Source organism: Solanum dulcamara, chromosome 12 (genome assembly GCF_947179165.1).
Source record: "Solanum dulcamara chromosome 12, daSolDulc1.2, whole genome shotgun sequence".
In the NCBI taxonomy this organism is placed as follows: domain Eukaryota; kingdom Viridiplantae; phylum Streptophyta; class Magnoliopsida; order Solanales; family Solanaceae; genus Solanum; species Solanum dulcamara.
The window spans coordinates 219,680-245,685 of NC_077248.1; the positions used below are offsets into that span (position 1 = coordinate 219,680).

Consider the following 26,006-nt stretch of genomic DNA (forward strand, 5'->3'; position numbering starts at 1 on the left):
TCGCAAGTGTCTGTTAGAGAACAGAGAAAAGACAAACAAGAATTTTTACCTCAAGGAGATCAAACGTTGTCCTAGTTTTGTAAATCTAAATATTTAGACTTCATAAATAGTTTAAATAAAAAAATTAATTATCAAGTTTCGCATTGGCACTTCGTGCTTTTATAATAAGTTTCAAGTTTAAAAGCAGATAAATAGATAAAGCCTATTTTTAGCTAATCGCTCAACCAAACAACACCTTCAAATACTATTTCCAGCCATTCTCACCCAATTTTTCCTTATTTTTTTTTCATTGTAAAAATCATTCCTCATTTTAATGGTTGAATCTACTCAAAGTAATACCAGACCAGCAAGATTCTGTTCACTAGTTGAGTTGATGCTCTCGACTAATTTTGAACATATCAAAGGAAAAGAATTAGAACGTTTGGCAAGATAAAAATAATACTTGAAAAATCATGACAAAGGTAATATTTGACAGGAAGCAAATAGCCAAAATTTGCAGGGAAAACAGGAAGGACCCGGGGTGGTTACCCAAATATGTAACGATGAAGTGACAAAACCCCTTAGCATGAGTCAACTCAACTCAAAATTCCTATGAACTTGCAAATAACTTGACAGAATTAAAAACATGTTAGCTTTACATTTCGAAACTCCCAAATGGATTCCAAACTTGTCAATATAACAATTCTTGCTAGAAACACCAGTTCAGCAGCATTCCCAAATCACTCCTTCAATCTGTAGAAACCAATGAAGAATGATGATAAAGATCATGTCGAATGAAAACTAAGACCAACATAATATACTGAGACAGCTCAAAGGAACTTTTTTTTTTTGATAAGTAGCTCAAAGAAACACTTGAAAAGCCAAATAAGATACTAAAAGAAGTTTACTCACATCTACGATATATGCTACGATATCCACCATAAGGGTCATGGTCATGAGACTGCAAGACAAACAAAAACGACGATCAGAAACTGTGTGCCGATCTAAAACTCAGAAACGTCAGTCTCTAGCATCTCAAACTTCATTTAATGTTCAAAAAAGAAAGAGAATTGTCTATAAATACAACTCAGAAAGGAGAAAAACAAATTAGGCTGGACGGTCTGATTAAAATAAATTGATAATAATGTATATGTGGAGTACTTTATCAAATACATTTAAGAAATTCTATTATTTAGCAACAAAGCTCAATAGCTAGAGCTTTTCATCCTATACGAAATAGACTGAAGAAATTTTGAACTACTTTAGACGCAAGCAAGTGTCCAATAGGTATCATCAAGACGTACTTCCCTGAGGAGTTAGTTTCCTGAGCTTAATAACTTTTTGCAGGTGAATAATCAGGTTGTATAAACCACTTGAAGTAACTATTCAAAAGTAGACATGCTAATCAGGAATATGAGAAAATATTTAAAAACGTAATGTGCTATTCAGGAACAAGCTTTCCATTTCTTAACCGGTAGGTCATTGAGCAGAATGAAGTTAAAAGATTATCTTGTGTTGGTCTGTTTACATGCCATCTTTCCCAAGGAAACCTGTTGCATGCCACACTGGAAACCTTTTTTTCCCTCTTATTTCTTTTCCAGAGGACTTGGATATGACCCACAGTTCGTACATTCATATAAAGAAGATGCATCTGGTCTGGTCCACAATTGCAAGTGTATTCTACACAATGTTTGATTCTGGAACAGGGAGGTACACTACTACCCACTTGCAATATCAAGCAATGATTTATCTAAAGAAGACACGCACAGTTCTCAGGCCATTAAATTCAAAAGCACGGAACATACAACAGTATCATAAATTAGAGCACGGCTTAGTAAGACTGCCAGATGTAATAAACTAGTTTACAATAGAAGTGGAATGTGGTATAACTGGGATTTCCAATGAACAGCAGAATGTTTGCCATGCAAAAAGGTGAACTGTAACAATGACCACAGCTCACTCAACATTCTATACCTGAAAAGAATTTGGCAAGCTTTCAACCCCATTAAGTGAACCTGATAAGACCCAAAAAGTAGACAACTTAACCAAAATAGACATACTCAATAAGGCATAACCTAGTGTGAGTCAAAAATGATCTCAAGAACCATCTAGTTGCAGTATCAACTCACCTGGTGAATGGTCACTGCCAAGCTGGCTATAATAGGCAAAAGATGGTGTACCAAGAGGTCCACGACTATGTGACAACATACTAAATGAAAAAAAGTACAAAGTCAAAATTACTGAGGTAAAGTATGTGCAAGACGTTATTCTACTTTATACGATTGCAGAAGACGTCCATTAGCAAAGTCAATGGTATGAACCTTCGGTTTGCAGTAGGGAAAGATCTTTCTAACTGCACTCTAGAAACTCCACTGGAACCCATACGATGTGGGTTATCTACCTGCATAGGCAGAAGGAGGAAGCCTCAAAGATAAGTATATGTCTAGATAAGAAGTGGAAGGGACATAAGGAGATAAAAGCAGCATAAATGCAACCAAATTGGCAACTTACTACAGCTGAAAATGGTCGCTTGCTTCCAGATAATGAGTACTGATGATTAATACCTGAGCCTTTTCGGACAAGAATAATAGAAGACAGATATCAATTATATACAACAGGAAGAAAGGAAAAAAGGGGTGGGGTGGATCCAAAGTGCAGGGGTCTGGCATTGAATAACCATTAAACATAAAACATATACAATTAAGTAGAAAGCATCAGAACTATAAAAAGGTAAATACATCCTCTTATCTCTTTATCCTTACAAGGTAACAGAACCCCCAAGCTCCCCGACCCCATGATTGCGCAATGGTTCATTCATATTTTGTTCCCTTGGTAACTCCCAACTCCAACCTGTAGGTTGAAAGTGGTGTGCACTAGAGCATGCTCACTTGTTTAAATCCTCAATCTTGTTACGTAATATCTATATCTGGATTCTACCACCCTCACTTACTCTTCTATCTGTTAGTCCCAACTTCCAAGCATACTCCACATGAAAAATAACTTTTATCTTTTTCTTAGAAGTACTACACTAGACTTGCATATTAATTGAAAAAAAAAACAATTGCTGAGAGAGTTGTGCTATGGGATTAGCAATAGGAAGTCTAGCAGAGGCGATCATCTCAACAAGATTAAGACTGTTAAAATACAAAAACAGACGCATGAAATCTGATGCCAACACCAACAGAAGACTGAGATAAAAGGACATTTTGGTGGAATAGTCAAGGGGGACACAAGCTGACCCAGTCGCCTGGACACCAAATTACCCTAAAAAAGGAAAGGCAAATAGGACACGTTACAACTGAAACGAGCATTAAAAGTGCAATTACCTTTAAGAATACCGAATGATTGGGAGCTGAATAGGGTGACTGAAGTTTACAACTTTTTGGGAAGTTTGGTGGTTCACAGGAAGGTTGATAGCTTTTGGTGGAATGGGCATAGCAGTGGTACATACAAAGTTAATGTAGCCTATAAAACTTTGAACCAAACAAATCATCAGACTGAAGAATGACCTTGGAAGCACATACGGAAGACTAAGATACCATACAAAGTTTCTTATTTTGTTTGGCTTCTGGCAAGAAAAGCTGTACAAACTCAGGATAACTTGATGAAAAGAGGGATACTCTGTCCCAGAGTCCCAGATGCTGTTTGTGTGGGGAAACTATAGAGACAGTAAACCATCTTTGTCTCCCTTGCAAAATAACAAAACAAATATGGAGGCTGCTCTTTAATCTCATAGGCATCACTTGGATAATGCCTGTGAAGATCTCTGAAACATTAGCAAGTTGAAAGGAAGCAAAATGTGAGGCAAAAGACAGAGGAAGATGGAGAATTGTCTCAGCTAGTATTTGGTGGACAAGTTGGAAAGAGAGAAACGATAGAAAAAGACCAACTCTGTTCAGAAGATCAAATTGAACAGTATTTTTTGCTCTTTTGTTTTTGATGTAAACAGTCTTACTCAGGAGAAACTGTAGAAATTCTTGATGTGCTAGATTCCATCTAGATGATTAGAATAGCTACAGTTTCTTAGAGTCAAATTGTAAATATGGTTTCAATTCAACCTATGTATTGTTTTGTTTATCTATAGGAAAATACAAAGTTACCAGTATCAAAATCTCTTCAAGCCAGAGCTCAATGACCTCAGAACTAAAAAACGTGGAAGAGTTATCACAGATCAATGGAAGCACACGCCTAGCCGCACGGTGCATGTTGGGTGAGGCTAGCACCAAGCACCCAGCATCGAAAAGCGTCCAAAATGCGCTATGACTTGCTTTAAGGCTTCCAATGCAGTTCAAGCATGTTTTCAACATCAAAGGCATTGACAAAGTGATTCGGTGAAGGTGCCAACATAAAGCCTGACAAGGCACCAATCTTGTATCATGACCCTTTAGTACTTAAGTTGCCTCTCGTTACAGGATTCAAATGCCTACGACCCACTACTAGGCACCAGTGTTGTCTAAGGCGCGATTAAAGCACGCTTAAGTCTTGAAGTGAGGCTCAAAACATGTTGAGCACTTCGGGTCGCTTAATGTGCGCTTCAGTATTGTTATCAAGGTACTAATACATACTTTTCCTTGCCATTGAGACTCTTCTGAAGAGACGCCACCATGACACTAAACAATTAATATTTCACTTTATCATAAGAAAAAAAATCAATTTCATTGTTCATATATGTCCCCTCCCCAGACCCCACTTAGCGGGATTTCACTGGGCCTATGCTGTTGTTGTATACTTATAATCATTAGTCTTGAACTAAACATATATATTTATATTTTTTCTCCCTTTGAGCCTTTTTTCATTGAAGCCCGCAATCCTAACAGAACTTGGAACTTTTTTGTTCTTTTTGTTATTGAAAACACTGTAGGCACTCGACGTTACTTTCAAGCTCCTGCTTTCTTTCTTTCGTTTTAAAAGAAAGCTGAGGTCCTAAAGTCCTTTTTTTAAACTATGGTTTTAATTCTCAAAAAAAAAATCCATTTTTTAGGACCCAATGGATCAATGAAGTAGGCGAAACCACTAGAGATCAAAACTCAAGTCCCAGCACCGATAGAAAATGCTGGGTGATTTCTTTCTATATATCAAGGGTTGGTGGACAAAGCTACCCGGTACCTGTATTAGTGGAAGGTAGCAAGCATACGATAGAATACTAGTGTAGGTACACGCAAACCGACCCAAATACCACCATAATAAAAAGGACCTCCTTTTAGAGTTTTTCCTTCAAGGAAATTCACTTTAATTGATAGTTTCTCACTTCTAGAGTAACTAGAGAAGCATTTGACCCTCTTCACCAAAATACCTTTAACTACCAAAGGACATATTAACCGACATCACTAAACCAATCTCTAAGATGAATAAATAAGAAAGGGGATAAAAGCATAATACACTTCCTGTCCAACATAAGATTGGATGGGCACATCTTCCCAGCCTAGGGGACTCTATTTAGGAATAAAATTCCTTGTTCATGAGATGTCTCTGCACTGAGCTGTAACATGGTCCCTTGCTGATGACATATTGCAGATTTTCATGCTTTTCGGACCTTTTCTTTTACCCTAACACGTCATTCTACTCTAAGTAGCTTTCTATTCCCTTAATTATCAAACGGCAATGAGTTTGGGAGGTCATTATACAAAAGTACATGAACAAGTACATTACACTTATGTTTAGCTTATTAAAAAAAATAAAGCACGTTATAACTAGCAGAACATTTAAATGGAAAGCTAGGCCAACAAATTATGTCTAATGAAATGTGGCAAAAGGAAGAGAAAAATCTAGAAGTGAAATATAGGAAATTACCCATGTTCAAAGCGGAATGGAACTGATGAGCTGGCCCTTGTTGTCTCAAGAGGTGCAGAAGTTCATAGGTTGTAGAAGATCCTCCATCGACTCTATGACCCTCATCATATCTTCTCATGTAATTTACCTTTTTGCTGGGTTCATGCCTCTTTAAGATGGCTAAAACCACGAAAAAGGAATTACTCATTAGAGACGCGAATCGCGACTGCTATCAAGACACAATTGTTTTACTCCATAGGTATCATGTTTTCTTAGAAGCAGCCCCTTTCAGTAAAAGAATTGACACAAGTAACAAAAAGCCTTCATTAATACTTATGATTAGAATCCACTGATGTAAACACTTCTTGGTTTCCAACACTTGTGTTGCTGATTTTTATACATTTCGTTACCTTGTAAAAAAAAACAAACTTCAAAAAGCCTTTGAACATAGATTTTGACAGAAGATCCCATCTTTCTGGCCGAATTTGCTAATATTACAGTGTCACAGGTTAATTGCTTCCAATAACATGACAAAACCTCAAATTCATCTCAAGATAAACAATGGCCATGCAGCTTGTTTAACTACATTCAGATTCTTATGTTAGTTTCAGCCAATTTCTTTCAACTGGTACTAATTTGTTGGAGACCAATTTGACATATTCACTTAATGCAATAATGTTTCAATGGGCTTAATTACTGCAAAAAGATACTCAACTCTAGTCAAAATATTTGGTTAAAAGACACACAACAAGTTAAGAATTTTTCATCAGGAAAAGAAAAGATTATATTAAGGAAAAAGAATATTACTATGTTTCATTTACTTTGGCCACATGTTTCATCCACAACTATATCGGCTGCCACTACTAACCACCAAGGTTAACCACTATTATCAACCATCATCACCATTAGCTACCACCCAAAACCACCACTATCACCCAACTAACCCACCGCCATTTAGCACTATCAACCATTACAACCACCAAGCTCCCTAAAAATTTATCTTTCCTACATTTTGTGGATCTATATTCATGAACTTTCAATAAAGATAAACTTTATACATTCAAATGTTGAAAAATAAATGATCTTAATTACTTAGTATTCATATCCTCATACAACATCTTAATATTCAAATGTTTATGAAGATTCAAATGTCTTACTCTTAATAAACAAACAGAGTCTTATCCACTTTTCCGGTTGAAAATTTAAAGATCAAAGGGCAGCAATTTAGAATGCTAGTAATTATCTAAGTAGAAAAATATGTATTTTCCTTAATTGGTAACTCGTAAACATATTTGAATTCCAACCTACTTGACGTAATAACCAAGGGAGAAAGAGCACGCCATGAAAAGTTGTTCATCTGGGTCTGATGAGGATCATTTGGAGAGAGAGAAATAGAAGGGCTTTTGAAGGGGTAGAGATCCGTAGAAATGAGTTTTGGGCAGTTGAGGAGTAGTCTCCGATCCCTTATTTATTTTTGGTGCACCAATGTAGTCCCAGGATGTATAGAAGATTGGGGGCTTTTTCTTTGAGAACCATATCATTTGTAGGTTCTTTACACATTTTGGGTATACTTCTTGTATACGGCCGATTCTGGCTTTGATTTATGAAATGAAATTGTTTACCTGATCAGAAAAAGTAATAATCAAGCAATTCATTCCCCGAGAATCTCCTCTCTTTTCTTTACAAAAAAATAAGGGTCATCCAAGGTTTTATGCCACAAAGGAAACAATTTTATACCAAACTTTCATCAAATTGACAAATTTAGGTTTCAAAAAACTCACACTGGTCCTGTATTTTCTTCTCCTCACGAGGTTCCCTTCTGGTAGGAAGGGTTACACGTTTAGTTTTCTTACTCTTTGGCATGGGTTTAGCAAGAGATACCTTCATGTTTACCTAAAATATAATCAACATTGAAAATAATCATAAGCAAAGCAATTTTTGCAGTAACTTAATGGTCAATTACAGAAACAATGTGAAACCTTGAATCCACTGTCATTAGCTGGTTCATGACTGAATGCCTCAATGCACGCAAGAGCAGACTCACGGCTTATATAATTGACAAAGGCAAAATCCTTTCTCCTTGAGGAAGGAAGATCTTTTGCAAGAACAACACTCTCAATTTCACCAAATTTGCCGAAGTAGTCTCGCACGTTTTCTTCAATCCATGAGGAAGGTAAATATTCAGCATAAACTGATTTAACCTTGACAAAGGTAAAGCAATTAAGTATTTCAATCAAATAAAAATTGTATTATAGATGAAGATTGTTAGTCTGAAAGGCAAGGGAAAGAAAAAGAAACAAAATAGAGCAAATTGAGGCTTCTTCTCTCATGCATTGTTTAGCATTTACTCAATAAACAACTCAATAAGCATCAATATATTAACTCCAAAACCTTCCATCACAACTGACCTTTAGCATTTCTTCTTCATTTGGCTCAATTAAAGGCTGTGCCCATGCAACTTTTACCTTCATGTGTTTCCCAAAAGCATCCTTCTTTTGGAGTTTACTGAAAGCAATCTGAGCTTCTTTACTTGTTTCAAGTTCAACAAATGCAAACCCTCGATTCTGTTCAATGTTGTTAGGATTAGCCATAACTGTGACCTTATCGATATTTTCAATTCCAGCCTTCTTCAGTAGATCAACCACCTGTCCAGAAATAAACTCTTCAGAAGTCATTTAACCCAGAGGAATTACGATAATCAGCAGCAAACAGCAAAGCTTACGTCTTCAGTCTTCCATTTCTTGTCAATATTACCAAGGTATATTGTGTCATTACCCTCAACAAGGGATACACCACATTGCTTTCCAGATATCTAGGTTTCAAAATCAAATAAATGCATTAGTCCATCACATAAAACAGCTTAGTGCAGACACTGCAACTATCTATCCAACAGGACTACACCATTAAACTTAGCTAAAATATATTATTCTCTATGCCTTAAATTTTGGGTGTAATATGAAAATTGAATGAAGAATACACCCCAACAGCATGATAATTCCTCAAACCATAGTGTTTATTACTTGTATGGTTACATAAAGCAAATAGTAAAGATTGTTAACCATACTACTTATCGACAAGAAAAAAAGTGAGTATTTGTAGCTTTCCAAAATCATAGACCTATTTCTAACCTATATTAGAGTATGCAAATTTGTTACAAAAGCTTCCCAGCAATTTTTTTTTGATAAACACAGATAAGTTCAATTAAAACTTAGAATATTCTATAGGATCCAGTAAATTGATAGTCTGTCGAAAATCAATATGAATCTTGCCACATACTTGATTTATTAGCTGTATGTGTAGACAAACAGCCAACCAACTAACTGCACTACTTAAATAAACTTTTTGTTCTACATAGAAGACTACAGGTAGCAATCCAAATGCCATTACCTCAACTTTGGAATATCTTTCTACAGCCTTCTTTGCATCAGCGGCAGAAGCATACCGGAGGAAAGCAAACCCCTTGTTCTTTCCTGTTTCACGATTTATCAACAATCTCACATCCACAACCTCACCAACCTCACCAAAGATTCTCCTGATATCTTCCTCCTTTGATTCCTTGTCTAATCCCCCAATGAAAATCTCTGTCCTCCGCCTCTTTTTCCGCTCTAATGCCTCCATTTCCCCACTCAATAGAATTCCTTCATTCAACCTCAGACTAGTATCCACAGCTTCCTTTGTTTCCTCCCTGCCTTGACTATACCCTTCCTCTCCCAACTGAACCAAATTTTGATCCTTACTTGAATCCACATTATCACTAGTAGAAAAGTTAAGACTACCTTTTTCTGAATCAAGAACTACAGTTTGTGTTTCAAGAGAATCCATAATAGCATTCTCAACAACATTAGTATCTTTGTATTCCAAAATGGAAGGCTCTAATGTATTTTTAGTTGCACCAAACTCACTGACACTTGTAGCCTTTTCAACTTCCATAAGATGTACACTGTGTTTCTTTGACTCCTCATTTTCAGCTGAAACATCCTTACAAGATTCAAGGTTTTCAGTTTCTGGAGGACTAGGTTTAGAATTTTCAACACCTGCTGAATCCAAAATAGTTTCTGCATCCCCAGTTTTGCAACCTTTCACCAATTCTTCCTTTTTTCCACTTTTCCTGGCAACAAGTTTGGGCACTTTCTTCTTCACTATCTTCTTGACAATCTTTACTGAACGAAGATTACCTTTTTCTGAATCAAGAACTATGTTTCCTGTCTCGAGGGAACCTATATTATCCTTGGCATCTTTACATTTTGAAATGGGAAGCTCTAATTTATCTTCATTTACACTAACCCCAGAGTCCCTTATTCTATCCTTTCCTAAGATACCCTCAGCAGCAATAGTACCTTTCCCAACTTCTACTGGATGAGAATTGCCCTTCTCCGAGTCACCACCCTCACAAACTGTAGCAGCACTACTAGTCTCTAAATATACAGTTTCTGGTTCAATTGTGCCTCGAGAGTTAGTTTTTTCAACATCGAATGAATACAAAACAGTTCCTGCGTCAGCATTTTCCCTGCCTTTTTCTGATTCCTCAGTCTTTCTAATGTTCTTTGAAACGGATTTGGGCACTTTCTTCTTTACAATCTTCTTGACAATCTTTACTGAACGGAGATTATCTTTTTCTGAATCAAGAACTACATTTCCTGTCTCAAGGGAACTTATATTGTCCTTTGCATAGTTACATTCCGAAATTGGAAGCTCTAACTTATCTTCAGCTTCACTAACCTCATAGTCCTTCATTCCATCCTTTAACATAACCTCAGCAGCAATAGTACCTTTCTCAACTTCAATTGGTTGAAAATTGTCCTTCTCCGTGTTACCACCCTCAACAATTTTAGCAACACTACTAGGCTCTAAATATACAGTTTCTGGTTCAATTGTACCTCGAGAGCTAGCTTTTTCAACATCCAATGAATCCAAAACAGTTTCTGCGCAGCCTTGTTCTGATTCCTCAGTCTCTTCACTGTTCTTTGCAACTGATTTGGGCACTTTCTTCTTGACAATCTTCTTGACAATCTTTACTGTCTTTTTCACCACTTTTTTCTTAGCACTGTGCCCTACTTTCTCCTCCCCAACAGCTTCAATTTCCAATGTTTTGGGCGGCGTGCCTTGGTCAGCTTCATTCAACTTAACTCCGGTTTCCCCAGTGTTTGTTTCTGGAACTTGGGAGCTCAGGGATTGCTCACTGATTTTAGAATTTGTAGAGTTGGCCATCGAGGGAGACAATTGATTATCGTTTTGAGGCGGTGGTGAATCGGTCACGGCGGTGGAAGTGGATGGAGGCGGAGAAGATTTCTGGCCGGTAGATTTGGTTTCTTCGAGAGTAGATTTTCTGGCGGTCGATCTGGTGCGGCCCCACCGCGACGCGGAGGAAGCTTTCGGCGGCATTGTGGCAGCAGGCAAGGGAGAAGTCACTCGTTAACGGACAGACAGAATTTAACCAAAATACCCCTTTTCTATTTAGGCGTCTTAATTATTAGTAGTAAGATTTTGGAGAGTTATTTTCCTTGGATATTATTTTTTTTAAAAACAACTTTGAATTACTACTAATTTTTATTTTTTTAATTAAAGTTTATATTCAATACTTATTAATTAGTTTGACTTTTGTACTTCAAATCAAACCAAGGAGAAAATATATTGCTAAAAAGGTATTTATATGAAATTGGAGTCATATTGAGATTATATTAAAGAAAAAAAGAAATATTAAAAAAATTTAACGTTTGAAATTAAAACTCAATTATTGCTTATTCAACCAATCATACATTTTACGAAAGATCGTTGGCGCGTCTTTTATAAGAAGCAGAAAACCTAGAAAATAGAATTGTACTCTAGAGGTAATGTTATACTATATTCTTTATTTCGATTTTATTTTTATCTTCGCTCTGATCCAGCTAATGAATGTAATTAAAGTAGAATTGTTTTTCCTTAGTAGATCATAATTTCTAGAGGTAATGTTATACTATATTCTTTATTTCGATCTTAGTTCTATCTTCGCTCTGATCCAACTAATGAATGACTAATGAATGTAATTGGAGTAGAATTGTTTTTCCTTAATTGGTCATAATTTTTTTAAAAGGATTTTATCTTCTTACTTTTCGAGTGTAAACTTATTTTTAATTTTTTCTCACCATAATTTGGATAAACTTCCATCACCAAGTGAAATGACCAAAATATTTATTCATAAGCTAATTTGGGTGGTCTTTAATTTTTATTCTTATATATGATGGTTTTTAAATTTTTTTCTTGTTGCTTACTGCTCATTTAATGAAAATTTATAGATCAAAGTATTTTTATTTATGACCTAATTTGTTCGACATATGTTTAAGAAACTTTTGTTTTGCTCGATATAAATTTTGTAGGAATTAAATTATACGACATAAATTGTATAACATTTTTATGACTTAATTCACTCGGCATAAATTTAGAGAACTTTGTCTCACTTGGCAAAAATTTTGTATGGATTAAGTTATGTTTGTACAACATGACTTTTGGATTCTAAAATTGAACTTTTACCTCACTCGACATAAGTTATGTAGGAATTAATTAAGTTATGTTTTTTATGGCATGACTTGTGAGTTTTGAAATTGACCTTTTGCCTCACTCGACATAAGTTCTGTAGGAATTAAGTTATACAGTACAACATAACTTGTGATATATTATGATACGAAAATATAAACTTATGCCGGCTCAAAAATTATCTGTCATTTCCATGTTAGAGATATTCTTGACTATTTTTCTTATACTTAAAGTGATTAATATAAAAAATAAAAACCATCAAATTTGATGACAAAGAACAAAGATTACCCCCACCCAAACTAGAGCATTTGTGTAAATGACCTTGTTGAATGTTGAGCTATGTTTAGAAAGTGGTCATTTGAAGTAAAAAGGTAACATGTATGTGTTGGCCTTAGTGTTTAGTTTAAGTTTATGTTTATAAACTTTATATCCTATTTAATGAGAAATAAAATTCATCTTAAAGGACAAAGGAAGTGACTATGGAATTTTTCATTGCCTTGCAATAAGGAAATCATCATGTGCTGTAAGCAAGAATCTAGGAAAACCACAAATTAAAGCAACTCAAATCAAAAACCATCAAAACCAAAAAAAGAATTATTCCCTTCTCATGTAACTATCATATATAAGAGAATTTGAGAGTAGCACAACTTGAAACCATGCCATTGGCCAGAAGCATAAAGATATAAAATTACTAGTAATTCAGAAGAAATGCACTTAATGGAAAACAAATTATCTGGATCAGTAGAAGGTCATTTTGAGCCATCTTATGAGTGGCAACACCAACAAGGACTTGATCTTCTCTTGGTCCATCTCCCAGGTAACTAATAATGTAATAGGAGTACTATACTACTATTATTTAATAGCTTAAAAATATATTACTACAACTCTTGAATTATTTTTCTTTGCATTCAAGAATTCAAAGATAAAGAAGGATTGAGGGTACAAGTTAGCAATTGTGGTGTTCTAAAGATTTCAGGAGATCGTCAAGTAAACCAAACAAGATTAAGTTTTCTCAAAGAGATTCAACTACAGAAGGATCATGACATAGATGAGATAAAGGCCAAATTTGAGAAGGGTGTTCTCAAAATTACACTACCAAAGAATGTTACAGGTGTGAATACTAATGCAAGCTTTAATGAAGAATATGAACTCGCAACGACATCAAATAAATCAAGATTCAGGAAGTTCAAGAAGGTGGCCATGAGTGTTGCAGCTATCCTAGTTGTAGTTTCTGCTTTCTCTGGATTCGCTTACTACATTTATAGGTCTACAATTGTTAAAGACTAATATAATTAAAATTACTTCTATTTATATAACATTAATAAGAATATTACAATTAAGAGTAATATGTACAACTTTGATTGTTAAAAGATTTCTTTCATCTGTTTTTCAACTCAACTCTGCATTTTCTATTACATTACGGAGAAGTCCATAGAAAATTGGAAGACAATGAGGAGAAGGGGGAAGACATAATAACACAACACCGATGATATATCAGTAGTTACAAAAGAGAGAAGCCACTATTCATTACTGTAATGTAATTTTAACAAGAGAAAAAGACTTCAAATTTGGGTTACCAAGAGAAAAAATGTAGTGTACATCAAACTTGATCAAGAAAATGAATGTAGTACAGATCAAAATCATCTTGTTATTATGAGAGCACAGGACTGATATTATGACTACGCCAAGAGGTAAGAAGAATAGCATTGGACTTGGACGTAGGACAATCATGTATTACTTCTGCAGAAAATGCATTTTTGATTCAAAGCAGTAACACTGGAGATTGAATAAAACATGGGAACCTCAGAGTTCTAATCTGCTTCCACGGTATCTGCAGTAGTTTTGTGATCAAAGGGCCAACCAAGCCTAAAATTAAGATGCACAGAATTATTAACATTGATTTATAGATTGAAAGAAATAGATCAGTTAAAAGAATATAAATGATGGAACACAAGTATTAGCAGTAAATTATAAAGATTTATGCAAACACAAGTGTATGTTAAGTAATGATGATACTAAAGGAGGATTGATATCAAGTTTTACCAGGTTCTAAGGCCTCTGGAGTGACAATTCTCACACTCTCTTGTTACCGTTCTTACCAAAACCAGTATCTTGCATCATTGCTACAAATTCATTGTAGTCAATGCTCCCATCCTGAAGAGAGAACAAGTATATGAAGCTAAGTAGTTTGAAGTTTGACCATTCTTCATTCCCAGTACTATGATCATGTTCTTATTTATGTTCCTACGATGAATCATGCATACTATGTATTTTCATGATATTATAAATAATTTTTTATTAGAATGGCAAGTATACATTATCCTGATCAACTTCACGCATAAGTTCTTCCATGGGAATATTGCTCAAACCAAACTTCTCACAAGCCTGTTGGAGCTCTTCTTGTGTGATATATCCACTACCATCTTGATCAAAATATGAAAAAGCGGCATACATGTGATCCTCCTTCTGGACTTTATTTAGATGGAGCATAGCAGCGATAAACTCGCCATAGTCAATGGTACCACTATTATCCATATCTGCCTGCATTTTTCCATGGAGAAGATTATTAAATAAGGATCAGCCTTGATGCTCTATTCTTAACAAGATATGATTGTTCCAATTAAAGACTGCAGCAAATAAGCTGAAAGACAGAGAAGCAAGAAACATCTCACATAACTAACCCAAAAGGCTAAATATGTCCAAAGATTTAACAAAACAGAGAATATCAAGCCTTTTGCTTCTTTCGAGCAACCATGACTTTTCTGGTAGTATTCTTAGTCTAAGTTTCTAAAACATTCACAGTAGAAGCTCTTGTTTCTACTAGTAATCTGGTCCTAATGGGCAAAGGCACAGCTCTTCTGTGTAAGAGGAGCCTTTCTCTATTTTGGCCTTTGCAACACATAAGGGATTTATATGCCGTTAGTCCTCTATTGAAAAGTTTGGGGTTTTTGAATCAAGACTAAGATATATGATTTTGTTAATTTCATTAGGGAATGCAACTAAGAGATCAATATTTCTGATGCTACAGTGGTCTTGCTTTTATTACCAGAAAGCAATTGTGATTGTTTGGATTTGGTTTTGAGTATGTCTTGGAAAAAAGAAGGTTGTACTGATTCAAAGCAAGTAGGATAGATATCAAACACAAAAAGTAAAACTCAAAACCAAAAAGGAAAAAGGAACTTTTACATACCGCTTGCATTAAACTGTTTATTTCTGAATCCTTAAGTTTGGAACCAACTTTTTCTAAACCCTTTTTCAGTTCCTCCAGCGTAATATGTCCACTGTTATCTGTGTCTATCATTTTGAACATTTGCTTCAATCCTGCAATTTCCTCACCAGACAGATTTTCAGCAATAACCTAAACAAAACAGCAGTACTTGGTCAAGCATAAAAATACAAAATTTAGTATTAGTTGATAACAGTAACATGCAAGGGTATCCTTTTCCTGCTCCTCATTTTAAAATCAACAAGGAGAAATGGAGAATTACTAGAAGATAGTCTTGCCACTTTCCATTTAGAAAAGATATAGTTCTCACATTGTTTCTACTCAAGATTCTCTATTGTCAAAATAATAAATACCGCTACTATACTAAGATCAGTGATCAAACGCATCAAAAATTGAAACAACTTACTCTGATTGCTATCTTCTTTAATTTATTCATTGCAGAAAATTGATTGAGACGAGAAAGAACAGCAGAATCAAGAGGCTTATCTGGAGCAACTCCACCTACACGGACCCATGGGTGACCTGAAAGAGATAATAAACAGTTTTTCTTTCAAGTCAAAGAGCATCCCAATGAACTCTTAACCAAATATAAAGACAGACAAATGGACTTCTTCAGACCCCTGATGAGTTAAGTAACTGTTGCGTTTCTATCAATTTAAATGCTAGTACAATTACATTTTCCGTATATATATCATAGTCTCTGTTAAGAGATCCATCAAAGAAGCTCAGATAAAACGTCAGAATCTCTGTTAATCTATCCATCACAAAATCTCAAAGCAGAAGGCCAGAATCTTTTTCATATTTCACATTTCTTAACCAATGCCACAGATACGGTTTTTAGGAGCATAGGCCTTCTAATAATGTGTCCCAACCTGTCAACAATTTGGCAAAAATCCACTCTAAAAAACAAAGTTTCTCAAATGTTAACTTGAGACGAATTGCTCTTTGGTCCATCATTCTTCTTCATTTAAGTGAACTTATGCTTTGCAGTGTACAAGTAAATGTTGATGTTCATAATTCATTTTATTTTCCATCTCATGCGAGTCGCCTATATCTTGTTTGCAGTACAGCGGATGGTACAATGAGAAAAAGCTACTAAGCTGTGACTGCTGAAGATCCAGTATTTAGTACATTTTTCTTTTGGCATCCGCAGTTTCTCTCATTAGAACTTTATCTGCGTTTTTCATATCACATTGGAAAAAAGGAAGGAAAAGAAATAAGAGTTAACAGGTACAAGAACATTTCTGCAACAAATAGCACAACCTTAATCATGTTCAACCCTAAGAATGATTTAAGAAGTATGTCAAACTGCATGACCATATTAACATAGAGAATAAAGGATGAGAAGTATCAAGCCAAATACTCAAAAATTGAAAAGGATGTCAAGAGAATAAAGGATTGGACTTAGGTCTTACATAAAACTTCGTGAGCTGTCAACCGCTTTTTGGGATCTCTCACAAGCATTTTTCTGACTAGATCTTTGGCACTTTCTGATATAGCTGGCCAAGGTTCGGATACTAAGTCAAGTTCCCCTTTCACAATCTGTTCAAATATTCCTTGCTCCGTTTCTGATAGAAAAACATCAAGGTGCATTAGGCATCATGGTCAATATCATGAAAACTTAGATCAAATTATAGAAACAAAATCTCACCATCCCAAAATGGAGGCACACCGCTAAGAAGTATATAAATAATTACTCCAGCACTCCAAATATCACATTCTGGACCATAACGCTTCCGCAGGACTTCTGGTGCTACATAGTAAGGGCTTCCAACCACATCCGTGAAGGTTTCACCTGGTGCAAGCTTAGATCCTTAACTAAAGCTTTTTGTATGTATCTATTGGATCTAACAAATGATATGCAGGTAGTTAATCTATTATTGAATTTGAGTTTAATAACTATATATATGTAAATGTACCTGGTCTAAAGAAGACAGATAAGCCAAAGTCGATGGTCTTCAATGAGGACTCCTCTTTCTCATTGACAAAAAGGAAGTTCTCAGGTTTGAGGTCCCTATGCATAACACCGAGTGAATGGCATGCTTCTACAACACCTACTATTACTCTTGCAAGTTCAGCAGCCTTCTTCTCTGTATAATGCCCCCTCTTTATAATTCTTTCGAAAAGTTCCCCACCAGCGCAAAGCTCCATTACAACATGAACAGCAACAGCATCCTCATAAGCACCAACAATCTGTACAACACTAGGATGGCCTGCCAAGTGGTGCATTATCTGAATCTCCCTCCTTACATCCTCCACATCTTCTTCAGTTGTCAACTTCCTTTTAGCAATTGACTTACATGCAAATTCCTTTCCTTGAGCTTTTTCCACACACAAAAATGTTGTCCCGAATTGCCCTTGTCCTAATTTCCTTCCTAAACTATAAATTTCTTTCAAATTGACGGTTTTTCGTCCCACAACAGTATCAACTTGGAGGCCTGCACTCATCACTCGCTTAAGATTACTAGACTTGTTTCTTTTCACATCCTCCACAACAGTGTCGTTCATGTCGTCCTTTTCGGAATTTCTTGATTTTTCATCCTGATCTCCAGGTATCTGAAGATGTGGAGGAGGGGTGTTTTGGACATTATTAGAATCAGAGCCTTTTCCATCTGTCTTTGATGAATCTGCTGAATCTTTGTTCAAAGTGGGTCCAGAGCATGTATTCCCCATCAAAACATAAGATATATTAATTGCTCAGAGAATCAAAATCTCAACCTTTCCTTGAATATAATTATCCAGACTTGCTTTGTTGATACCATGATCAACAATATATGTACAAAGAAAAAATCTTTTCAAATTTTCCTTTGAAATTCAACAAAAGGAGAATGATCCAACTGGCCCCCAGAAAGCAATGAATATAAAAATTGGCAAAGAAATATATGAGGGAAATTTTATTCCTTTTTTGGTTTTGGGGGTGTGTGTTGGCCGGGAGGAGTGAGGAGGAGGAAGATGTATGAATCAATTGCATGCATGCGTTATGTGTAGTAAATAGATAAGGTAAAATGCTCAAATATGCCACTTAGGAAGCACGAAAAAAATGAGCTCACTCGATTGACTATTTCCTTACTTGTCGGAGTAACGATTGCTAATGATTGAATACCTAGCTTGTTGATGAAGATCGGCGTATGCGAGCCAAATACCTGCTTCGGCGATTCAATCCGACATTTCATTTCCCCTTCATCATTTGATTTTTTGCATCTAAGAGCTGCTCTTCATCTCCCCTCATCGTAATTCTCTCTGGAAGTCATTTGATTCTAACGGCCGGCATAGATCTCATGAGACCGGTCCACTATTACTACAAAAAAAGCCCGTGGGAGAACTTTCATAATCTCTTTCGCTCTCGGATGTTTTTCGGAAAATACTGGAAAGAGTGGACAAGGAATTCAAATATCCATGCCGATGTATTTTGTCGAACTTTGAGAAAATGTTCATTTATATCATCTGTTAAAATTTGGCTCATTTATGCCATTGTTGTTTAAGAAAAGGCTCATCTATGCCATTATTTTTTAATTTTGGTTTTGCAAAACCACCCAAACAACTTTTAAGACTTTTTCATTGAAGTTTGAATCAAATGTACTATTTTTGCTCATTCTTTTTCAAGAACTTCAAATTTCCAACTTCTTCAATTTTTTACGAAATCACCTCAAATTTCAATAGTAGCATCCCTCCGTGCTAGATATCAAAATTCAATATCTTTAGAGCTCGAATTCAACCTAATCCAGCAAGACACACTTAAAATTTCTTCAAAATTTCAAAACTTTAAACTCCTTTAACGATAGAATTTTCTCCACAACTCCAAATCACTTGAAATTTTGAACATATACATAGTGAACTTTAACATAGTGTTTTTTGAATTTATGTTTAAAATTTCAAGTGATTTGGAGTTGTGGAGAAAAAAATTCCATTAAAGGAGGTTAAAGTTTTGAAACTTTGAAGAAATTTTAAGTGTGTCTTGTTGGATTAGGTTGAATTCGAGCTCTAAAGATATTGGATTTTGATATCTAGCACGGAGGGATGCTACTATTGAAATTTGAGGTGATTTCGTAAAAAATTGAAGAAGTTGGAAATTTGAAGTTCTTGTTGTTCCTCTTGTGTTTCTTGGAGTTCTTGAAAAAGAATGAGCAAAAAGAGTACATTTAATTCAAAACTTCAGTGGAAAAGTGTTAAAAATTGTTTGGGTGATTTTGCAAAATCGGAGTTAAAAAATATTGGCATAGATGAGCCTTTTCTCAAACGGTCATGACATAGATAAGCCAAACTTTTAACAAATGGCATAAATAAGTCTTTTCTAAAAGTTTAATGGCATATTTAAACCTTTTCCCGATAGATAATTACGGTGAGGATTTTTGCTCATAATTGAATAACATACCAACTGAAATTGTATTACAAGGTGATAAATTGTACATCCATTTCTTGTTTTCAATTATAGTTTGATAAGTAGTAGTTGTAGTAGTACTAATATATTACGGGGTAGGTCGATCTTTTGACTAGGTACGTAGTAACCATGCATAAAGTAATAATTGTACGTAGGACAAGTATATACTTTATATATATTACTATCATTATTAATATTTGTAAGCTCTTTTTCTAACAAATAGGAGGCATGAAAGGGAAGGTAAGAATCATACCACATTCCCAGTTGATTGTAAACCTTAGTAATAATGCATTTACAGTTGATTTTATGAATATAATAAAATAATAGTATTTCATATTTTTAGAAGATAAAATCATAATTGTATACAAGGGGGGAAAGGGGCAGCCCGGTGCACTAAGCTCCCGCTATGCGCAAAGTCCAGAAAAGAGCCCGACCACAAGGGTCTATTGAACGCAGTCTTACCTTACATTTCTGTCAGAGGCTGTTTCCAAGGCCATAATTGTATATAGGAAGTTTTATTTTTCTTAATTTGAGCAAAAACTTGAAATGATTAACAGGAATAAACTAATCTTATCTAATTAAGAGTTGAATATATGCGTAATATAAACATCAAATCTGAAATCTTTCTAATAAAATTCGGCCTCACCAAGAAAGATATGATACCAATACAAGTTCCTAACCTATCGTGACTTGAAAGGCTTACAAACAAAAGAATTACACAACCTCGTATCGTTGTATTCACCACACCACTCCACAATAAGATGGAAGAAAAATAAACAATGAAAAGAATTACATCAAAGGTGAAACTTGCTTGAATTTGGCACAGACCATCTGCAATCTGCATACTGGATCCCAATTTCTAGATGTGTAAGGAAATAATTCCTGGAATCCCAAGCTATTTGACAGAGGAAACTTAGCAACTCCAACATACATTCATATATGATCTAGGCAACAATAGAAGGATCCTGCACGACGGAACTTAAGTTTCAATAATTCAGTAATACAACCCTCAAATTGATAAACAAAAAAGAAAGAAGAAATGTGCTCTTTACTGACTGTTTTGAGTCTAATTGTTCTCTCATTTCTTCCTGGTTACATGAAAGAGGCATGTGTAATAGTCAAGAAACAGATTTCCCGCCCTTTGTTTTGTTTTTCTTTGCATTTTTACTGGCCAAAATGTTAGCCAGAATAGTATAACAAAAACAACCAACCTTAATTTTTTGGGGGGGCACCGAAGAGAACATATATAGCAGCATACAGACCTTAGAAACATTGGAAGTTGAAGTGCAAACAAAAACAAATAATGAAATGGAAAAAAACAAACTGAATCAAGAAATGAATCCTGAGGTTAGAGGATGGAAAGGATATTGGCCAGGGCAGCATGGCTACATTGGCTGGAGACCTTGACAGCTACTGGGACTGATTTCACTAATTTTAGATTAGCAGACCGACAGGTTTTACAAAACTGAAGTGGGTGCAGCATTAAGCATGTCTTCCAGCTAGGGACAACAGTCTGCAAAATACCTGACTTCTAATTTCTTTTACAGAACTATAGAGAATTAGAAACAAATCTTGCAACAGCAGATAAATTTTACAAAACTGAAATGGATGTCATGCCAAATTTGTCTTCTGATGGGAACACAAATGCAGAGAAACAGACTGCACATGAGTGCTCTTTCCCTTTTAAGGTTTCTGAAATTGCAAGAATACTAGACACAAACCTTGTAACTGTACGAATGACCACATAAAGTAATTTTAGTTCACACAAAATTTGATTTATAGAACAAATGGAAGAAGGAAATGATCAAAGTGATGATGGAGAAATATCAATCAACAACAACAACAACATACCCAGTGAAGTCCCACTAGTGGGTCTGGGGAGGGTAGAGTGTACGCAGACCTTACCACTGAGACTGTTTCCGAAAGACCCACAGCTCGAATGTATCAGCTCCAAGAGAAACGAAACAATAGATATAGCATAGCGTCTAAAACGAAGAGTAAAGTATCATTGATGGTGAATATCAATCCAAAATGTGATATCCACATTGGTGGTGAATATACTAGGAGCTTTGAGGTAACCTCAAGGCATCTTATTTCTGATTCCCCTTGCCAAACAGTAATGAATCCCCAGAAGAAAATATTGTGTAAACATGTGAAATTTTGCAATAACTCAGAAAGAAAAAATTATCGTTACAACATGATTCTCCCTGAAGGTACTCATTTTTTTAATCCTGCCTATCATAATATTTCTTTTCATCTGTTTGTCTATCATTGTTTGTGACCTACACCAAATAGGATAATGAACACAAACTGATAGACAAAAGTCATACATATGGGAGAAAAGAGAAGTGAGGAAAACATACCTTTGCTGTCAAATTTGACAACGCAAAATTCCATTTTTCTCTCGTTTTTGTACCAGCAACTTGCCCTGCTTTAGCTACTTTAGTAAAAGCACCATTCAGCCAGGCAGCTCCGGCATTAACATACCTGATCAGCTCCAAAATAATGGAAATGTGGAGCTTTAGTAATATAATAATAAGAACAATTTGTGCTTGCTTGCTAGAGTACAAGTGCTTAAACCAAAGTGAGTGATCATACACATTCCATTTTAAACCAAGGTAGTTCCCCCGCCTCATTCCATCTTTACTTGGGAGATGCCCTATACTTAGTCTCTCTCCTTTTAATGAGGAAAATGCACAATGGACGCAGTGAGTGGCCATACATATTATAAGATGTTCATTAGAAAAGATCAAATCAAGATCAATCTTTGCTTCCTCAACCAACTGAAGTTTTTGAACTCTAATCCTTCTTCAGCAAGTAGGAGCAACGTGCCTAATTTTAACTTCAACTTAATTGGATTAGTATCTCAAGCTATGCAAAACCTAAAAGTTGAAGAATTCTTTTTAATTATCCAATGGGAAGCTATTGATTATGGTAGTAGGACCCACAATTTAAGAATAGTTTGGAATTGTTTAAGGAGATGTTGTGAGGCTGCATACTAGATATTGCATAAAACGTAGCAGTAAACAGGGTGAGGAAACTAGAAAATATTCAAAAAAGAAAAGAAAATGGTTCAATGCCCAATGCTCTCTTAGATGTCAAATCAACAAGTCATTCAGTTCAACATTGACCATAAGCAATCCAATTGTGCTGTTCGATGAGGAAAAAAACATTCCAATTCCAAATGCTCTCTCAGAAGTCCAATCAACAAGACACATTCTATGCAACACTGATGATAAAACAATCCAATTCTGCTGTTCGATGAGATAAGGCGTAAACCCGACTACAGAAGGTAAATGATAAAGAGGAAAAGCATGGAATGTGAAAGGACTCTATTTTCTTTCTTTTCTTTGTTTCGATCAGAATGTTGCAAGGAAAGGAAACTATATACTAAGTGGCCCCAAGGGGAAAATTGGTCATCCTTTTTGCATTCTTTCCTCTTCTTTTAACAAATCAAACAAGAGTAGAGAACTTTAAAACATTCCCTTCCTTTCTCTATTTCAAGGTATAGGGTAATTCAGCTCATATAGCCACTTAAGTCTTAACAGCATGCAAGATTCTCTCAATAGATGGAAGCGGACGAAGAGATAAAAGAGAGCAGGTAATAATCTAGAAATCCTAGGAACCAACTGCAGCAACAAGCACAAAAAAACTTGCAATGTTAAAAACAGAGTTGAATCACATAGACATTTTTAAAGAATCCAGACCTGCTTGATTTGACAGCTGATCCTGTGTCATTCAATTTCCGTTCTGCTGCCATAACTGCAGCCATAGTTTTATCTGACACTTGAAGCCTTTGATCAACAGATTTAACTTTCTCATTTACAACAGAAATTCCAACCGTAAGCTTTTCTGTTAGCCCAACTCTTCGGTCAAAGGAAATGACTCTGGCAGATGCAGTGGCTCTTAACTGATGTTTCTCATCAAATGCCTTGGCTTTATTCATTGCATCTTGTCTGATAGCTGAACCTTTTGCCAACACATTTGAGACAACATCTTGGGCTTTACTGATATATACTTTCCCATTCACCCTTCCATTGCTAGGAGAAGAAGGTTTGGCCTGCTAATGGAGACAAGTGATCAAGAGATCATACAAGTAATGCAGATTATTATGAAGCCGAAAAGAGACAACAATAAGTACACAGTCAAAAACAGATATATGCCTGCAAATTGCATCCGAAGTGCAAATCGTAATAAATCAAACCTATAACACAAAAGCTCTCTATAGAGAACAGTTTTTATGTTCTTGTGGACAAAAGATGCCCAACTTTTTAATAACTCGAAGGAAGAATTATTCAACAACTTTATTTATTATATTACCTCAGCTAGAGAAGAAGAACTTTCTCCAGCCACATTCACAGCATTATCAACTATCCTGACTTCCTGGAAGCAATGAGTAGACTACATGAATTGTCAATATAGATATTCCTAAATTGTTATACTTCCATAACCGATTTTTTGCAATTATATGAAATGAGATAACACTTCAACACTTGTCTATGTAGTTACCTGAGTCTTAGATGATGGAACATAGTCTTCTGCCTGAGTAATATTTACAATCTGATCCACTATGGTTGCTCCCTGCAAAATGAGTAGAATCAGAAGGTTACTTCTCGTAAACAAACAATTCAACAAAGCAGTAGCAGAAAATATACACAACAACACCAATTTCCATGTGCTTTATTATTCTTCAAACAACAATGACATATCAAAATTTTGATGTACTATAGTGACTTGAAGTTAGGAGCATCATTCGTTCATTCTCTGTATTGAATAACTCAAGCAATTTCGGAACATTGTCAAGCATGCATCATCAGTCACTGGCCGAAAGCTACAAGCAGACTAGGGGAGGATGTAAAACATGTATACACTCATAATATTTCATAAAGATTTAAATTATATAAAAGATTTATTATATTATCAGGTAATTTAAAACACAAAAAGATACAGGTAATAGAAAATTTGTCGACTCTTCAATTCCCAAAAGAAGTGCTGAAAAATACATGATGTATAGTTGAGCCTGTATTTCATGTTTAACAGCAAAAGCTACCTGCAGTTTTTCTCCATCAGACAAACATTAGCAGAAGAAAACAGAATCTTCAATTTATTTCCTAGCTCCTACACCTCCTTAAATTTCTGTGAGTTTATTCAACTCCTATATACTGTCTTCCTGTAATGTTGCTAAATCATTTACTGCACCACATAAAAAGGTTTTAATACTTAGTTTCAACGAAAATTACATTCTCTGTGTAGTTTAACAGGTTATAGCATGTTTATTTACCCTTTCCTTTAGTTACAAACAAATGTAACTATAAAGAGTTAGTTACATGTAGCTGATTGTGTAATTCTAGACCACAGAGCATAGGATGTAGGAATAGCTTGAATTATAAAAGCATACACGGTTATGCAGATATAGACTATAAATACTATGGAAGAAAAGAGAGAGAGAGAGAGAGAGAGGAAAATTACCGACAACAACAAAGCAATTTCAAGCGCTTTTGGATCTTTAAATGTAACAAAGGCAGTCTTGGATTGTCCTTGTTCTCTGCAATCCACACCAAAATCAGTGGGAAAAAAAGCAACAATTAAGCTCAAATATATTATTCAAACCTCAAATATCATCACAGAAAAGGTGAAGCTACTGACCGCCGAATCTCAATGTGCTCAATCTCACCGGAAAACGAGAAGAACTCGCGAACCTCTCTCTCGGCTGCCAGATCTGATACATTACCTACTCGTACTGTTCTTACCTCCTAAAAGTACATACAGCCAAACAAAAAAAAAAAATTCGATTCACATAGAGAAGAGAAAAGAAGAAGAAAATTGAAAATCCCGCCATGAAAATGGAGAATTCACCTGCATTATCTCGTTGTTTTTGCTTAATGGAAGAGCAGAAGATATAGTAATAAAATGTGATGAAGTGAAGCAGAACGTGACAGCTGAGAATGTAACTGTTATAGTTGTATTTGGAAGATGATTAATGAAAATGCCCTGCTTTTCCCCTAAAATATCGGCTTTGACATTTATCACTGTCGCTTTGCTAATTATTGAAGATTCTCTTTACGTAGGTTTAAGAAAATGAAAGAAAATTTTTCGATCTTATGCTTCTGAATTAAAATTATGTAAAATATTTTTTAATTTTAT

The 26,006-nt window shown here is 35.4% G+C and overlaps 4 protein-coding genes across 6 annotated transcripts; 1 reads left to right on the plus strand and 3 right to left on the minus strand.

The window, feature by feature from the left end:
* Window positions 1-420: 420 nt before the first annotated feature.
* On the minus strand, window positions 421-11,206 carry LOC129877890 (uncharacterized). Of its 2 annotated transcripts, none has more exons than XM_055953426.1 (12): window positions 9,136-11,206; window positions 8,471-8,560; window positions 8,157-8,393; window positions 7,728-7,949; window positions 7,530-7,641; window positions 5,770-5,928; window positions 2,491-2,543; window positions 2,301-2,380; window positions 2,109-2,188; window positions 1,954-1,994; window positions 892-940; window positions 421-732 (listed from the first exon to the last, which is right to left on the minus strand). In XM_055953426.1, the coding sequence occupies exons 1-12, from the start codon at window positions 11,128-11,130 to the stop codon at window positions 728-730; spliced, it is 3,123 nt and encodes a 1,040-aa protein (XP_055809401.1). In that variant the 5' UTR covers window positions 11,131-11,206; the 3' UTR covers window positions 421-727. The 2 variants fall into 2 exon arrangements, with proteins under 2 accessions (XP_055809401.1, XP_055809400.1); XM_055953425.1 differs by having other exon boundaries at window positions 2,491-2,549.
* Window positions 11,207-12,898: 1,692 nt separating this feature from the next.
* LOC129877074 (uncharacterized) lies at window positions 12,899-14,128 on the plus strand. The gene is made up of 2 exons (XM_055952553.1): window positions 12,899-13,075; window positions 13,172-14,128. The coding sequence occupies exons 1-2, from the start codon at window positions 12,967-12,969 to the stop codon at window positions 13,543-13,545; spliced, it is 483 nt and encodes a 160-aa protein (XP_055808528.1). The 5' UTR covers window positions 12,899-12,966; the 3' UTR covers window positions 13,546-14,128.
* A 183-nt stretch (window positions 14,129-14,311) lies between these two features.
* LOC129876520 (calcium-dependent protein kinase 20-like) lies at window positions 14,312-18,412 on the minus strand. The gene is made up of 7 exons (XM_055951973.1): window positions 17,404-18,412; window positions 17,136-17,279; window positions 16,900-17,052; window positions 15,891-16,006; window positions 15,449-15,616; window positions 14,575-14,799; window positions 14,312-14,412 (listed from the first exon to the last, which is right to left on the minus strand). Exons 1-7 carry the CDS (start codon window positions 18,155-18,157, stop codon window positions 14,332-14,334), a joined length of 1,641 nt encoding a protein of 546 aa, XP_055807948.1. The 5' UTR covers window positions 18,158-18,412; the 3' UTR covers window positions 14,312-14,331.
* Window positions 18,413-20,465: 2,053 nt separating this feature from the next.
* LOC129876725 (binding partner of ACD11 1) lies at window positions 20,466-25,832 on the minus strand. Of its 2 annotated transcripts, none has more exons than XM_055952214.1 (8): window positions 25,719-25,832; window positions 25,509-25,615; window positions 25,332-25,407; window positions 24,372-24,443; window positions 24,183-24,245; window positions 23,570-23,925; window positions 22,226-22,349; window positions 20,466-20,827 (listed from the first exon to the last, which is right to left on the minus strand). In XM_055952214.1, exons 1-8 carry the CDS (start codon window positions 25,722-25,724, stop codon window positions 20,807-20,809), a joined length of 825 nt encoding a protein of 274 aa, XP_055808189.1. In that variant the 5' UTR covers window positions 25,725-25,832; the 3' UTR covers window positions 20,466-20,806. The 2 variants fall into 2 exon arrangements, with proteins under 2 accessions (XP_055808189.1, XP_055808190.1); XM_055952215.1 differs by having other exon boundaries at window positions 23,570-23,922; window positions 25,719-25,830.
* Between the last annotated feature and the right edge of the window lie 174 nt (window positions 25,833-26,006).

Coding starts and splice junctions, on each gene's coding strand:
- LOC129877074 (XM_055952553.1), top strand. CDS start 12,967: ATGCACTTAATGGAAAACAAATTATCTGGATCAGTAGAAGGTCATTTT. Junction 13,076..13,171: donor TCTCTTGGTCCATCTCCCAG/GTAACTAATAAT, acceptor TTTGCATTCAAG/AATTCAAAGATAAAGAAGGA.
- LOC129877890 (XM_055953425.1), bottom strand. CDS start 11,130: ATGCCGCCGAAAGCTTCCTCCGCGTCGCGGTGGGGCCGCACCAGATCG. Junction 8,561..9,135: donor AAAGATATTCCAAAGTTGAG/GTAATGGCATTT, acceptor TTTGAAACCTAG/ATATCTGGAAAGCAATGTGG. Junction 2,381..2,490: donor AGCGACCATTTTCAGCTGTA/GTAAGTTGCCAA, acceptor CTGCCTATGCAG/GTAGATAACCCACATCGTAT.
- LOC129876520 (XM_055951973.1), bottom strand. CDS start 18,157: ATGGGGAATACATGCTCTGGACCCACTTTGAACAAAGATTCAGCAGAT. Junction 17,053..17,135: donor TGTGCCTCCATTTTGGGATG/GTGAGATTTTGT, acceptor TTTTTCTATCAG/AAACGGAGCAAGGAATATTT. Junction 16,007..16,899: donor GACAGCTCACGAAGTTTTAT/GTAAGACCTAAG, acceptor TATCTCTTTCAG/GTCACCCATGGGTCCGTGTA.
- LOC129876725 (XM_055952214.1), bottom strand. Junction 24,444..25,331: donor AAATTGCTTTGTTGTTGTCG/GTAATTTTCCTC, acceptor CTCATTTTGCAG/GGAGCAACCATAGTGGATCA. Junction 20,828..22,225: donor TGTCAAATTTGACAGCAAAG/GTATGTTTTCCT, acceptor TCCGTCGTGCAG/GATCCTTCTATTGTTGCCTA.